The sequence below is a fragment of the Babylonia areolata genome, chromosome 2 (assembly GCF_041734735.1).
Source record: "Babylonia areolata isolate BAREFJ2019XMU chromosome 2, ASM4173473v1, whole genome shotgun sequence".
Classification (NCBI taxonomy): domain Eukaryota; kingdom Metazoa; phylum Mollusca; class Gastropoda; order Neogastropoda; family Buccinidae; genus Babylonia; species Babylonia areolata.
In genome coordinates, this window is record NC_134877.1 from 66,549,452 (window position 1) to 66,566,951 (window position 17,500).

Sequence of the window (17,500 nt, forward strand, 5' to 3'; positions counted from 1 at the left end):
ATGATAATTTTCTTTCTATCGTTACTATCATCAGTAGCAGTGGAAGGATGACCTTTCTTTTCTGGAATACTGTCGTGTGCAGAGGCGGGCAAGGTGTACTGTAACGTGACCTTTGACATGGTGACCTGTTGGCCGGCGACCCCGGCAGGCACGGTGGCCTCTATGAGCTGCCCCATGGCCGACTACAGTGACCACACCCGTGAGTACAGTACCCCGTGGAGTAAGCAGAAGGGGGGGGGGGGAGAGAGTGTGGGGGTGGGGGGGGGGGGGGATAGTTTTGAGGCCGATAACACAGGTATATCGGGTGTTACCTGGACTTTCGCGTCATGGGATGTTGTTGTTGCCTGGGTTTTTTCTTCTGTGTAATGTTCATCACTTTTGACTTGTCTGCCTGTCTGCCTGTCTGTCTGTCTGTCTGTCTGTCTTTCTGTCTTTCGCTCTCTGTTTCACTCTCTCCTAACTTTTCGTTATATGTTGAAATCTATGATTACATTATGCCTTTTTTTTTTTTTTTGCAGTACTTTGCGTTATGTGCTTTTATTTGCCTTTTTATTTTGCACCTTTTTAATTTTTTTTTTTTAATTTTGTATTGATTTCTTTTTTGTTGATAATCTTTGTCTCATTCCTTGTTCGTGTTTTCTTCTCTTTGTTTCGTTCTTCAGTTCAGTCGTCTGTTCATGTTCCTTCTTCATTTCGTTTTCATCTCGTTTCCTCTTTCTCCTATCGTGCGATATGGAGTAAGGACTGCACGCACACGCGCGCGCACACACACACTGACACACACACACACACACACACACACACACACACACACACACACACACACACACACACACACACACACACACACACACACTGGGAGTAAAACAAAAATCAACGTTCTCATCGAACTCTCAACGCAGATTTTATACCCAATACCCATTTCCCACCCACACTCAGTTTCTGGTGACACGTGACTGTAGCGTTTACGCTGACCCTGTCGGTAATTGACATCAGACCTGGGCCATCATAGACACTACAATTCCCTGAGATATATTAGCGTCTATGACCTGAGTCACTCCTCAGTCTCTGGTCTGTAATGAAGTCAGGGGATCTCACAGGTGATTCTGTCATCACGCCACGTGCTGTCTCACTTTCCTGAACTGAGATATGGAGACCAGGAAGACTGAGGACATCAGTGGAGCGAAGTGGGAGGTGGGGGAGGGGAATTGGTCAGAGACGGAGGGTGGAGAGAGGGAGCAGATGACACAGAGAGAGAGTGAGAGAGAGAGAGGGGGGCACCTTAGGAGAGAAAGGGATGAGAGGCAGAGCGGGAGGAAGATAGGGAAGAAGAGGGGGGACAGACAGTGAGAGGGAAGATAAAAAAAAGGAGGGGGTGGGGGGAGGGGGGAGGAAAACAGGGTGAGAGAGGGTTGGAATAGGGGTGGTAGAAAGAGGGACACACACACACACACACACACACACACACACACACACGCACACACATCACACACACACACACACACACACACACACACACACACACACACACACACACACACACACACACACACACACACACACACACACACACCCACACCAAACACACACACACACACACACACACACACACACACACACACACACACACACACACACACACTTCGCAGTTTGTGTGAAGTACTTGTTTTTGTTGTTCGTTGTGGTTTGTTTGGTTTTGGTTTTGGTTTTTTACTCCCTAGGAAACCAGCCAACATGTCTCTAATCCCCTTTCACTCCAACAAGAAGCCATCTAACGATCCCGTTCTTTAACAGAAAAGTGCCTTTCATCGAAACCCTAGCCGCTTGATTGTTCACTGAGCAATGACCGTAGATGAGGGAGGAAAGAAGGAAGAGAGGGAAGAGAAGAGAGGAGAGTAATAGTTGTAGTAACCGTAGCGGGTAATAGCAGCCGTCTCCGTCTGTGACGGGCGCAGTAGCCGAGTGGTTAAAGCGTTTGGGCTTTCAATCTGAGGGTCACGGGTTCGAATCACGGTGACGGTGCCTGGAGCAAGTTGCATTGCTCGGACGGAAGAGCCTAGTACGGTCGTAACCCGCTACTAACTGTGTGTAGTGTGGAACTGACCAATGGCGTAGTTCGGTCAACGCAGGCATTTAGTCACGTGTAACTGTCAAAAAGTTAGAACCAAGCAATGCAACTGGCACCTGGTGGGTGAAGGGTGGAGATTTTTACGATCTCCCAGATCAACATAATGCAGACCTGCCAGTGCCTGAACCTCCTTCGTGTGTATACGCAAGCAAAAGATCAAATACGCACGTTAAAGATCCTGTAATCCATGTCAGCGTTCGGTGGGTTATGGAAACAAGAACATACCCAGCATGCACACACCCAGAGTTCAGAGTTCAGAGTTTGTTTATTCCCATTAACTCTTTTGAGTCATAGAGAAACAAGGAAACGTGACAATAACAGGATGACGGCCACAGAGGAAGAGCGAAGATATTTTAAACAGAAGAAACAAAAGGGGGGATAATACAAATGGGGGAAAATAAAATGATATAAAAGGCCAAATGTAATCATCAGTATGGTACAATGCAATAGAAATGGACAAATGCACAGATCACAACTTAGATTTACAATACGGCTCTGTATCTGACTAGTTGAGCCTGAACTGGGAACTGGGGGGTTAGTTGGAGCATAGCATTAATAATTACATGGTGTAACAAAATAAAATACACAATAATTTGCATGTTATTTTAGCACCCATTTGCCAGTAATACTGGGATTGGTTTGATACATACAAGAGAAAAAAAGACATAAATATATATATATATATAGTTGTAAAAAGGTATTTTTGAGAGAGTGGTTCGATTCTGATAGAAGAGAGAGGGGAACAGACAGGGGGATATAGGATCAACTAATGATGCAGTCACTCACTTGCACTCACTCACTCTCTTCTCACATCAATAGCAGGGCCACATAGAGTGGTTTTTATAGAGTGTTTACAATACAGCACACACACTAAGCAGTTCACCCTACTTAGCAAAAGCAACACACACTAAGGCAGCACACACTGCCTACTTCAAGTACTTCCTACAAGCAGCGCACAGTAAAAAGATCATCCTACACCTAAAGCAGCACCTATAAGCAGCACACAGCCCAACAGGGATTTCCTTGCTCCTCACATCGCTGATCAGTCAGTCACCCTGTGTCAGTCAGTTCTTCTGGGAGACAGCTGAGAACTGGCTGTGCTGACTGGTTTTATCCCTTCCCACAACATACTGTGCATACTAATGCAAACTATAGCACTCACTCCCCCAACTAGTTGAACTGATTAATAACCAATCTTTGCTTGTCCTAATGACGCTATGTGAATGACTGACAGATTCACTGCTTAATCCCAATTCGTCCAATTCAACAGACTGATCTGATTCGCTCACTTCAACCCACTTGTCTATAACATTCTGTGATGACAAGTTCACCCATTTGCGTCACAAAGAGATTGGGGAGACAGGACAATACAACTCTCGGCATGTTAGCCAGCATGATCAAAGTTTGCATCTCCCCAGCTTATGTTCCCAAGTCCCGCCATCTACGTCAGCTGCGTTCATGGAAGGGGAGATGGGGAACGACTTGAAAGACAGGCCGCCACACGGGATGTTCCGACATGCCGTGCTCGTCTGTTTCGAACATGGGGATTGTGGCAGACATCACGTAACTGCACGTGTTCCTACAGCTAGGGCGGGTGACGCGGACTTGCTGACCAAAGACAGCCGACTTGGGAGTGGGGGTGCAGGAGGGTGGAAGGAGGAAGGGTGGCGCGGTGTCAGTGCGACTTCAAAGACTGGGTTTTGGACAGAGCGGAAAGGGAGATAAGAAGGGGGGGGGGGCGGTGAAGGGGGGGGAAGGAAGGGGGACAGAGTGCAGGTGGTGGGGGGGTGACACTGCTGGCACACTATATATATATATATATATATATATATATATATATATATATATACATATACACATACACACACATATATACACATACATATACACACATACATACATGATCATGCAATTACAAATGGATATGTACGGGATGCGGTGTCAAGATTAACACAAGTCATTGTTCTAATTCCTATTCAACAAGTACAGTTAAGGCATAAGTGGCATAGAATCCGGACTGAAACTGGCTCCTATGGAAACACATTAAAACCTTTTTTTAATGAACTTAGCAAAATTTAGTAATTTTTTCTTACTACTAATAGACATCAATGTTGCATATTTGTGGAAGTTGGGACGAGTTGTGTAATACTTAGGTAAATACTGATTGCGGAGATTTTGAATTGCAGGACATTCCGTGACAAAGTGGTATTCGTCTCCCACTCGATTCATGTCACAAAGATGACATTATCTTGTTTCTTGTGGTATGTTCATGTGTCTCCCTTTCTCAATTGGTAGTTTGTGATTACTTGTTCTGAGTTTCAACATTGGGATGCTATAGCACAATGGCAAAATGTCTAGATAATTTTCAAAAGCTATTTGGCTTTTAAATAGACTGTAGTTATTGGCTTTTGTAGAGTTACGACAAGTTTCTACCCATTTTTGTGTATAGCTATCTTTACGTCTTTGGGTCAGATTGTTTATCAGCCATGTAGTTGATACAGATTGTGGATAGTACCACACAAAAGACAGTCCATTTTCATCTCGAAAGCGGAGTATGACTGCCTAAATGGCGGGGTAAATACGGCCATACACGTAAAGCCCACTCGCGTATATACGAGTGAATGCAAGAGTTGCAGCCCACGAACGCAGAAGAAGAAAAAGAAGAAGTCTCCGTCTGTTTCGCAAAACAACGGAAACCAGTCACGCGAAGACAACGAATAGATGGGGAAAAACAAAACAAACAAGAGAGGCAGGGCCTTCAAGACTCGCTTGTGATACACTTTAAAAAAAAAAAAAAATCGTTAAAATGTGTTCTGTATTTGTTATTATAAAGCTTCGGGTTAAAAAAAAAAAAAAAAAAAAAAAGAAAGAAAGAAAGAAAGAAAAGTCCTATCCAGATTCGAACCCCGCGTGTTCGGGTGAGAAGAAACTGTCTTGCCCATTACACTATCGTGGCTCCTTAACTGACTTTCTGAAATTTAATATTTCAACATACTTTTTTAAAGGGCGAGAAATCGATTGTGATATTTGCAGTGAGAACGCTGCTTAAATCATATTATTCTGGTGTATCTTGGGCATTCAAAAAATCTTTAAGGGCAATAAAAAATTCTTTTTAAGTCCGCGGTAAAGGAGATGTGGCTATCACGGCAATCACACTGCAACATTTAGCCGTTTTCTCTAGATCTGGATAGATGTACGAGTTTAGTTACACCCGCCGGGAATGTAGTACGACACGGTCGATTCAATTTCTCTTTTATGTTCATTCTAGTTTTATAGTTTTAAAGTTGATATGAAAATTGAGTATTTTGTTAAACTAATAACATGTAGAGCCAAGTACAAGTACTTCTAAACGTCGTAAGAAGTGAAAAGGACTTCATTTTGAGAAAAGTAAAGACAGGAAATTTTTTCGTTTCATCGTGATCAATTCAAGGGTATTAACTCGCATGGTTTACAATTTTTAACTGTGAATTCCGACTGATTCTGTGGATATTTTTATGGCAGTTTGGGGCATAATCCAGTAAGTGATGAGGCGTTCACAAATCTTTCTCTGAATAAATATTTAACGGTCTCCTTCTCCAACTTTCCATCACATGTTATCGTGTATTGTCCATTGAATATATGATTGAACGGGCAGGTCAACAACTTGAAACAAAATGGCGTCGTTTGGGTTCGCGAAGAATCTGAGCATGCGCTTTGATTATGTATAAATATGTGTAGGCAATTGATTTTTGCCCATGACCTTCAGGGCTCAGCCAATTTCAAAATGTAATGTTTAAGATGAGAAAGATCAGTTTAAAGCAAATTAAGTCCCCTGGCATTAATTACAGATTCATTTCCCTTTTTTTACTATCTGCACCAAAGACATGCAAAATAAATATAACTTCCATACTTTGCAAAAGAAGTTCCTGTTTGAACAAAAAATGATAAAAATGACTGCTCTTGTTGTTGTGTCAGAATATCATATCAAAGTGCCAAGTTTAGAGAATAAAAAATATATAAATATAACAAATGCAGTTTGCATATAATTTGGCTTCTTTTTTAATTTTATTTTTTTTGGTGCCCATCCCAGAGGTGCAATATTGTTTTAAACAAGATGACTGGAAAGAACTGAATTTTTCCTATTTTTATGCCTAATTCGGTGTCAACTGACAAAGTATTTGCAGAGAAAATGTCAATGTTAAAGTTTACCACAGACACACACACACACACACACACACACACAGACAACCGAACACCAGGTTAAAACATAGACTCACTTGGTTTACACAAGTGAGTCAAAAACTCGCATCAACAGCAATGACGCGAGCTGTGACCGGTCACCAGACTGGAGTTAGGGCACGTACTGACTGTCGGAGACAGCTGACTCACTCGCTCGCTCACTCAACCCGTAGTAAGACTGAAGGTGTCGGTGCCCTCTCAACAATGGATTGTCATTTCACACCGAGTATCTGTGGTCTGCGAGGGGCTGAACAGTCAGCACACCCCCCCCCTCCCCCCCCCCCCTCCCCCCCCCCCCCCGCACCCCCCCCGCCCCACCCCCCTCCTGTCTTCGAAGGGGGCGGTAGTGTCTTATGCAGATCTCAGAGAGAGAGAGACAGTTAAGTGATCTGGATCGGCAGTAAAATCTTCCTCCTTCCATCCCTTCTCGACGCGGTTTTTTTTTTTTCTTCTAAGGCCACGTGGATGATTCCTCTCCTCAGCTAGCGTCTCAGCTTTCTCGATGCCCTCTTCCACAGTCTGTCTTCGGAGAGAAAGACAGGAAGAAAGAGAGAAACGCGCACACTGACACAGGGATGAGTGGTGGTTGATGACCAAAAAAAAAAAAAAAAAAGATTCACCCTGTGGGCAACTTTGGACGCCTCCCTCGTTAATGAAAGTAATGGTCATTGTGTCGTCCTTGAGTATGAGTGGACTAGTGAAGAAATGAGAGAGAGGGGGAGAGAACGATGGAGGGAGGAGGGTGAGAAGCAGAAAATTCAGGATTCTCAGCTTTGAATGTAAGGTTACCGACCTTTATACATAATGGTTCTACGTGTTTGTACCTACACACACACACACACACACACACACACACACCACCGCGCACGCGCGAGTACACGCACGCACACACATACATACACACACACACACGCACACACGCATACACACAGACATATACACACGCAAACCAAACCTTCAACGGAATCAAAACAAAGAATTGATAAAGACATTATGATAATATAACTAAAATAAAAGAATGAGCTGGTGATAATTTCATTTTGAGACTGGGGGCTATCTGATGTAATACACTGACAATAAACATTGCTACATCCCCTTTCACAATACTGTGTTCGTTTTCTTGTGTTTAGATAGTGGAGTGATGACCTAGAGGTAACGCGTCCACCTAGGAAGTGAGAGAATCTGAGCGCGCTGGTTCGAATCACGGCTCAGCCAGCGATATTTTCTACCCCTCCACTAGACCTTGAGTGGTGGTCTGGACGCTAGTCATTCGGATGAGACGATGAACCGAGGTCCCGTGTGCAGCATGCACTTAGCGCACGTAAAAGAACCCACCGCAACAAAAAGGTTGTTCCTGGCAAAATTCTGTAGAAAAATCCACTTCGATAGGAAAAACAAATAAAACTGCACGCAGGAAAAAATACAAAAAAATGGGTGGCGCTGTAGTGTGGCGACGCGCTCTCCCTGGGGAGAGCAGCCCGAATTTCACACAGAGAAATCTGCTGTGATAAAAAGAAATACAAATACAAATACAAAATATATATTCATTCCTCTCACAGAACACCATACTGTGGGCAGATATGACTGGGAACTTCCTCTGTTGAACTTGTATTTCCCTTCCTTCAGACTTAAAGAACTGTACTGTAGCGAACATTATCCACAATGTAAGATAATAGTAATTCCATGAAATGTTGCAATGATTTTTAACTGTCATCAGCCACACATGCAAGTGTAAAAACTGCTGTGTTCTCGAAAGGGTGTGGTTCGATTCTATTCCAAGAGAGAGGGGAGCAGACAAGGGGATATAGGATCGACTGATGATGCACTCACTCACTCTCTCCTCACATCAATAGCAGGGCCACATGGAATGGTTTTTGTAGAGTGTTTACTTTTACAATATTCATGGGAAATCAGCACACACACTAAGCAGTTCACCCTACTTAGCAAAAGCAACACACACTAAGGCAGCACACACTTCCTACAAACATCGCACAGTAAAAGGTTCACCCTACACCTAAAGCAGCACCTACAAGCAGCATCTACAACTACAAGCAGCACACCTGGAACACAAACACACAACCAAAACCCAGGTCAGGTAAAATCTCAAAATATTCTGACATCACTGACATGAAAGGCCTATACCCTCTAAGCACCTTTCATAACTTGTCCACCAGTATGCACTCCTCTCACACATAAATCTCTTCATCAAGCTCACCTGCCACCAACAGTGACATACCGTACTGTGCACCATACCTATGACCAACCAATACAACCCTGTGTTCAACACATGTTACCCATCATTCAATAAAACTGTCACCATTACCAACCAATACAACCCTGTGTTCAACACATGTTACCCATCATTCAATAAAACTGTCACCATTACCAACCAATACAACCCTGTGTTCAACACATGTTACCCATCATTCAATAAAACTGTCACCATTACCAACCAATACAACCCTGTGTTCAACACATGTTACCCATCATTCAATAAAACTGTCACCATTACCAACCAATACAACCCTGTGTTCAACACATGTTACCCATCATTCAATAAAACTGTCACCATTACCAACCAATACAACCCTGTGTTCAACACATGTTACCCATCATTCAATAAAACTGTCACCATTACCAACCAATACAACCCTGTGTTCAACACATGTTACCCATCATTCAATAAAACTGTCACCATTACCAACCAATACAACCCTGTGTTCAACACATGTTACCCATCATTCAATAAAACTGTCACCATTACCAACCAATACAACCCTGTGTTCAACACATGTTACCCATCATTCAATAAAACTGTCACCATTACCAACCAATACAACCCTGTGTTCAACACATGTTACCCATCATTCAATAAAACTGTCACCATTACCAACCAATACAACCCTGTGTTCAACACATGTTACCCATCATTCAATAAAACTGTCACCATTACCAACCAATACAACCCTGTGTTCAACACATGTTACCCATCATTCAATAAAACTGTCACCATTACCAACCAATACAACCCTGTGTTCAACACATGTTACCCATCATTCAATAAAACTGTCACCATTACCAACCAATACAACCCTGTGTTCAACACATGTTACCCATCATTCAATAAAACTGTTACCATTACCAACCAATACAACCCTGTGTTCAACACATGTTACCCATCATTCAATAAAACTGTCACCATTACCAAACAATACAACCCTGTGTTCAACACATGTTACCCATCATTCAATAAAACTGTCACCATTACCAACCAATACAACCCTGTGTTCAACACATGTTACCCATCATTCAATAAAACTGTCACCATTACCAACCAATACAACCCTGTGTTCAACACATGTTACCCATCATTCAATAAAACTGTCACCATTACCAACCAATACAACCCTGTGTTCAACACATGTTACCCATCATTCAATAAAACTGTCACCATTACCAACCAATACAACCCTGTGTTCAACACATGTTACCCATCATTCAATAAAACTGTCACCATTACCAACCAATACAACCCTGTGTTCAACACATGTTACCCATCATTCAATAAAACTGTCACCATTACCAACCAATACAACCCTGTGTTCAACACATGTTACCCATCATTCAATAAAACTGTCACCATTACCAACCAATACAACCCTGTGTTCAACACATGTTACCCATCATTCAATAAAACTGTCACCATTACCAACCAATACAACCCTGTGTTCAACACATGTTACCCATCATTCAATAAAACTGTCACCATTACCAACCAATACAACCCTGTGTTCAACACATGTTACCCATCATTCAATAAAACTGTCACCATTACCAACCAATACAACCCTGTGTTCAACACATGTTACCCATCATTCAATAAAACTGTCACCATTACCAACCAATACAACCCTGTGTTCAACACATGTTACCCATCATTCAATAAAACTGTCACCATTACCAACCAATACAACCCTGTGTTCAACACATGTTACCCATCATTCAATAAAACTGTCACCATTACCAACCAATACAACCCTGTGTTCAACACATGTTACCCATCATTCAATAAAACTGTCACCATTACCAACCAATACAACCCTGTGTTCAACACATGTTACCCATCATTCAATAAAACTGTCACCATTACCAACCAATACAACCCTGTGTTCAACACATGTTACCCATCATTCAATAAAACTGTCACCATTACCAACCAATACAACCCTGTGTTCAACACATGTTACCCATCATTCAATAAAACTGTCACCATTACCAACCAATACAACCCTGTGTTCAACACATGTTACCCATCATTCAATAAAACTGTCACCATTACCAACCAATACAACCCTGTGTTCAACACATGTTACCCATCATTCAATAAAACTGTCACCATTACCAACCAATACAACCCTGTGTTCAACACATGTTACCCATCATTCAATAAAACTGTCACCATTACCAACCAATACAACCCTGTGTTCAACACATGTTACCCATCATTCAATAAAACTGTCACCATTACCAAACAATACAACCCTGTGTTCAACACATGTTACCCATCATTCAATAAAACTGTCACCATTACCAACCAATACAACCCTGTGTTCAACACATGTTACCCATCATTCAATAAAACTGTCACCATTACCAACCAATACAACCCTGTGTTCAACACATGTTACCCATCATTCAATAAAACTGTCACCATTACCAACCAATACAACCCTGTGTTCAACACATGTTACCCATCATTCAATAAAACTGTCACCATTACCAACCAATACAACCCTGTGTTCAACACATGTTACCCATCATTCAATAAAACTGTCACCATTACCAACCAATACAACCCTGTGTTCAACACATGTTACCCATCATTCAATAAAACTGTCACCATTACCAACCAATACAACCCTGTGTTCAACACATGTTACCCATCATTCAATAAAACTGTCACCATTACCAACCAATACAACCCTGTGTTCAACACATGTTACCCATCATTCAATAAAACTGTCACCATTACCAACCAATACAACCCTGTGTTCAACACATGTTACCCATCATTCAATAAAACTGTCACCATTACCAACCAATACAACCCTGTGTTCAACACATGTTACCCATCATTCAATAAAACTGTCACCATTACCAACCAATACAACCCTGTGTTCAACACATGTTACCCATCATTCAATAAAACTGTCACCATTACCAACCAATACAACCCTGTGTTCAACACATGTTACCCATCATTCAATAAAACTGTCACCATTACCAACCAATACAACCCTGTGTTCAACACATGTTACCCATCATTCAATAAAACTGTCACCATTACCAACCAATACAACCCTGTGTTCAACACATGTTACCCATCATTCAATAAAACTGTCACCATTACCAACCAATACAACCCTGTGTTCAACACATGTTACCCATCATTCAATAAAACTGTCACCATTACCAACCAATACAACCCTGTGTTCAACACATGTTACCCATCATTCAATAAAACTGTCACCATTACCAACCAATACAACCCTGTGTTCAACACATGTTACCCATCATTCAATAAAACTGTCACCATTACCAACCAATACAACCCTGTGTTCAACACATGTTACCCATCATTCAATAAAACTGTCACCATTACCAACCAATACAACCCTGTGTTCAACACATGTTACCCATCATTCAATAAATCTGTCACCATTACCAACCAATACAACCCTGTGTTCAACACATGTTACCCATCATTCAATAAAACTGTCACCATTACCAACCAATACAACCCTGTGTTCAACACATGTTACCCATCATTCAATAAAACTGTCACCATTACCAACCAAACCTCTCCTTTGTCTTCACAAGGTATCCCTCTGACACAAGTACATGAGTGGAAATCATCACTTTCAACATACCTCTGGTAAACAGCAATATGCAACCACATAGCACTGACCCTCAGTGCTCTCATTGTCAACCAACTCATTAATCACATTAAAATGTGCTTTCCCACTTTGTCTGAACAAAGTAAACCACTGACACATAGCACAACTCCTACACATGTTACCACAACAACCAACAAATGAAGCGTGTTCCACAACACTTGCTGTTACCCCCATGTGCACACACACACATGAAAAACCCTCAACACACACTGACATTGTGTTAGCCTATAGACCTGTTCAGTTCACACTGAACCAACACCACCTACTATACAAAACAAGTAAGTAATACATCAAAAATACAGAACAAGATATCTGTAACCAAATAGAAGGGGGGGGGGGGGGGGGGGACTCAAAAAATTTAGGCCAGTACTTCTCTCAGTGGGTAGCTTTCACACATTAACCCCTTTTTCTTCCACAAGCCACAAGCTCAACTTACCAACTTAAACTGGCTGTTCACTGACACAAAACATAGTTTCCCAACACAACTAAGTTATCAACATAGCATAAAACCATTACAAGTTGTGTACTCACAGCCCAACAAGGATTTCCTTGCTCCTCACATCACTGATCAGTCAGTCACCCTGTGTCAGTCAGTTTTTTTTCTGGGAGACAGCTAAGAACTGGCTGTGCTGACTGGTTTTATCCCTTCCCACAACATACTGTCCATACTAATGCAATCTTTGCTTGTCCTAGTGATGCTTAGTGAATGACTGACAGATTCACTGCTTTATCTCGACTCGTCCAATTCAACAGATTGATCTGATTTGCTACAATTCAGCCCACTTGTTTCTACACACATTCTGTGACAAGTTCACCCGTTTACGTCACAAAAAGACTGTGGAGACAGAACAATACAACTCTCGGCCTGTCAGCCGGCAAGATCAAAGTTCACATTAGCATAAATTCTCCCTGGCTTACGTTCCGAAGTCCCGCCATCTACGTCAGCTGCGTTCGTGAAAGGGGAGATGGGGAACGACTTGAATGACAGGCCGCCACACGTGATGTTCTGACATGCCGACACTCGTCTGTTTCAGCACGGGGATTGCGGCAGACGTCACATAACCACACGTGTTTCAACAACTGGGGCGGGTGACGCGGACCAAAGGCGTCCACTAGGGAGTAGGGGTGAGGAGGGGGGTGGAAGGAGGGAGGGTGGCGCGGTGTCGGCGCGACCTCAAAGACTGCACTTTGGAGGAGAGGGAAGGGGTTGGGGGTGGGGGGGTGTGGGGGGGTGAAGGAATGGGGAGGGAAGGGAGACAGAGTGTGGGTGGTGGGGGTCACACTGCCAGCACACTATAACACAAGTATTTTTTATTAACCCCCCATCTCTTTACTAGACCTTGAGTGGTGGTCTGGATGCTGGTCATTTGGATGAGACGATAAACCAAGGCCTCGTGCTGCATGAACTAAGCACACATAAAGAATACACGACAATCAAAGGGTCGTTCCTGGCACAATTCCGAAGAAGAACTTTGATTCGAAAGTAAATTCCTTATCTGGCAGAAAAAATACAATTGGTGGCACTCTCACTGTAGCGATGCACTGTTGCTGTTGAGAGGAGGCTGGATTTCACACACATATATATGTTGTAACAAAAGTGTGATACAATACGACACAATACAATACAATGCAATGCAGTGCAGTGGAGTGATGGCCTAGAGGTAACGCGTCCGCCTAGGAACCGAGAGAATCTGAGCGCGCTGGCTCGAATCACGGCTCAGCCGCCGATATTTTCTCCCCCTCCACTAGACTTTGAGTGGTGGTCTGGGCGCTAGTTATTCGGGTGAGACGATAAAACGAGGTCCCGTGTGAAGCATGCACTTAGCGCACGTAAAAGAACCCACGGCAACAAAAGGGTTGTTCCTGGCAAAATTCTGGAGGAAAATCCACTTCGATAGGAAAAACAAATAAAACTGCACGCAGGAAAAAATACAAAAAAATGGGTGGCGCTGTAGTATAGCGACGCGCTCTCCTTGGGGAGAGCAGCCCGAATTTCACACAGAGAAATCTGTTGTGATAAAAAGAAATACAAATACAAATACGCTACGATACGATAAAATACGATACGATACATTTCAACACAGAGTATATTTGAAGCAAGATTAAAAGAGGGAGTGGAAGCGAAAGGAAATTGTGAACGAAGACATTTTGACGTTGAAAACTAAAATCCCGAAAAATAGAAATTTAGATATTCCAAGATAAACAACAACAACAACAACAACAACAACAACAACAACAACAACAAACAAACAAAACAAAACAAAACAAAAAAACACACACACACACACACACACACACACACACACACACACACACACACACACAAGAAGCCTTTGACATACAACTGTCAAGCAGGAGGAATCTGGTAAACAGTTCAATTGTGCGGGGCTTCAATGACTCTTCAGTGTTTGAGGACAAAGAGGGAGCCGAGAAGAAACAGAAGAAGATAACAACACGTGACAATCTCCGCTCTTCCTCTGACTGTGACCTTTTGAAACTTCCTCGTGTCAGTGCAAAAAACCTATGGTGAACGTTCTTTCTTCTTTGCTGCTCCTCACATCTGGAACAACCTTCCTCATCATATCCGTGCATCTGACTCTATTTCTGTTTTTCGCTCATCACTAAAAACTCATCTTTTTTAAAACCTATCTATAAGCACTCTCAGCTTCGATGAATAAATGCAGAATAGATCAACTCAAACCATGTATAAAGCACTCCCTAACAGACTTAAGAAATACACATATAAAACCGAAAAATATATACACTCGATGAAAATGATTTTCATAACATTTTCGAGAAAATGGTACCCATACATAAAAATGATTGAAGGCAACGAGGAGGAGGAAAGACAACCACGAATGTAGCGTTTGTTCTTTTACTTATTTTTTAAACTTATTTTCCTTTCGTGTATGTACTGTTTTTATGAAGTGCATATGACTTTTTTTTTTTAATATCTGTTCTTTTCTGTAGAAAAAAAAGCAAAAAACAATGTTGTGATGTTGTTTTCCTGATTTATAGTTTGAATAATGCAGAACAACAAGTAATATTATCAATAATTACAAATATTATTTTTGTCTGTCTGTCTGTATGCATGTATGTATGTATGTCGTAAATGTTAAACTCGAATAAACTGACGGGCGCAATAGCCGAGTGGTTAAAGCGTTGGACTGTCAATCTGAGGGTCCCGGGTTCGAATCACGGTGACGGCGCCTGGTGGGTAAAGGGTGGAGATTTTTACGATCTCACTCATGGCCTGGCTTCGCTAACGAAGATCTAGGAAGGGCGTTGTCCACGTCTGATGCAGGCACGCTCATGGCTGACAAGGCCAATGCGGGAAAAGCAGAGTCGGCCGCAGTCACTTTTTTTCTTTTTTCTTTTTTATTAAACTTTTTTTTTTTTTTATTCGAGTTTCTTCTTCTTCTTCTTCTGCGTTCACTCGTATGCACACGAGTGGGCTTTTACGTGTATGACCGTTTTTACCCCGCCATGTAGGCAGCCATACTCTGTTTTCGGGGGTGTGCATGCTGGGTATGTTCTTGTTTCCATAACCCACCGAACACTGACATGGATTACAGGATCTTTAACGTGCGTATTTGATCTTCTGCTTGCATATACACACGAAGGGGGTTCAGGCACTGGCAGGCACTGCACATATGTTGACCTGGCAGATCGTAAAGAAGAAGAAGAAGAAACTCGAATAAAAAAAAGTTTAATAAAAAAGAAAAAAAGTGAATAACAACTTTTATAAGTCCAGTCCACCTCCCTTCTAAGCTCACCACAATGGAGACGCACAGTTTGATTACAACTCTCTACCCCTCCTTCTGACCAACACAGTCAGCAAACGTGTTCTTTTTTCTTCTTCTTCTTTTTTTTTTTCCTGAATACCCTTGTAATACCGACAGAGAGTCTTTCGGTACCACCGAAATCGCTTCAGTCAAACACGCCTTTTAGTGCCGAAGGGGCCCAAACAGAACCAGCCGTAATCGCAGGCAAGTCCCAGACAAGTAAATGGTTTCTACTCGGGTTTCTGATTCAGTCTGCCTTTTGGGTGAGGCTTTGGTTTGCGGTCCGTCTTCAGCAGGCTTCTGTTTGGACTTCCTTTTGACAAGGAGCATGATTATGGGCAGGATGGGTGTGAGAAGAGACCCACCTCACCCCCACCCCCACCCCCCCACCCCCCGCCCCCTCCACACACACACACACACACACACACACACAGAGGTGGGGGTAGGGAGAAATAGATGATGGAACAGAGAAAGAGAGAGATAGAGAAAGAGAGAGAGAGAGATGGTTAGGGTAGAGATAGAAATTATGGAAGATAGACAGAGAGAGACAGAGAAAGAGAGAGAGGTGGGTAGGGGGGGAGATTGAAATTATGGAAGAGAGAGAGAGAGGGGGGGGGTAGGGGTAGAGATAGAAGTTATGGAAGAGAGAGAGAGAGAGGGGGGGTAGGAGTAGAGATAGAAGTTATGGAAGAGAGAGAGAGAGAGAGAGGGGGGGGGGTAGGGGTAGAGATAGAAGTTATGGAAGAGAGAGAGAGAGAGAGAGGGGGGGGGGTAGGGGTAGAGATAGAAGTTATGGAAGAGAGAGAGAGAGAGAGAGAGAGAGAGAGAGAGAGAGAGACGGGTGGGTGTGGGCAGGGGTAGAGATAGAAGTTATGGAAGAGAGAGAGAGAGAGGGGGGGGGTAGGGGTAGAGATAGAAGTTATGGAAGAGAGAGAGAGAGAGAGAGAGAGAGAGAGAGAGGGGGTAGGGGTAGAGATAGAAGTTATGGAAGAGAGAGAGAGAGGGGGGGGGGGGTAGGGGTAGAGATAGAAGTTATGGAAGAGAGAGAGAGGGGGGATAGGGGTAGAGATAGAAGTTATGGAAGAGAGAGAGAGAGAGAGAGAGAGAGAGAGAGATGGGTACGTGTAGAGATAGAAATTATGGGAGAGAGAGAGAGGGGGGGGGGTAGGGGTAGAGATTGAAATTATGGAAGAGAGAGAGAGAGAGAGAGAGAGAGAGAGAGGTGGGTACGTGTAGAGATAGAAATTATGGGAGAGAGAGAGAGGGGGGGGGGTAGGGGTAGAGATTGAAATTATGGAAGAGAGAGAGAGAGAGAGAGAGAGAGAGGGGGGGGGTAGGGGTAGAGATTGAAATTATGGAAGAGAGAGAGAGAGAGAGAGAGAGAGAGAGAGAGGTGGGTACGTGTAGAGATA

At 42.8% G+C, this 17,500-nt stretch overlaps 1 protein-coding gene across 1 annotated transcript in view; it reads left to right on the top strand.

Moving 5' to 3' along the window:
* LOC143278154 (corticotropin-releasing factor receptor 2-like) overlaps positions 1-17,500 on the top strand; it is a 217,349-nt gene that overhangs the window by 91,572 nt on the left and 108,277 nt on the right. The window contains exon 2 of the mRNA XM_076583199.1: positions 83-199. Coding sequence (XP_076439314.1) covers positions 83-199 — 117 coding nt within the window. The remainder of the gene's footprint in view (positions 1-82; positions 200-17,500) is intronic.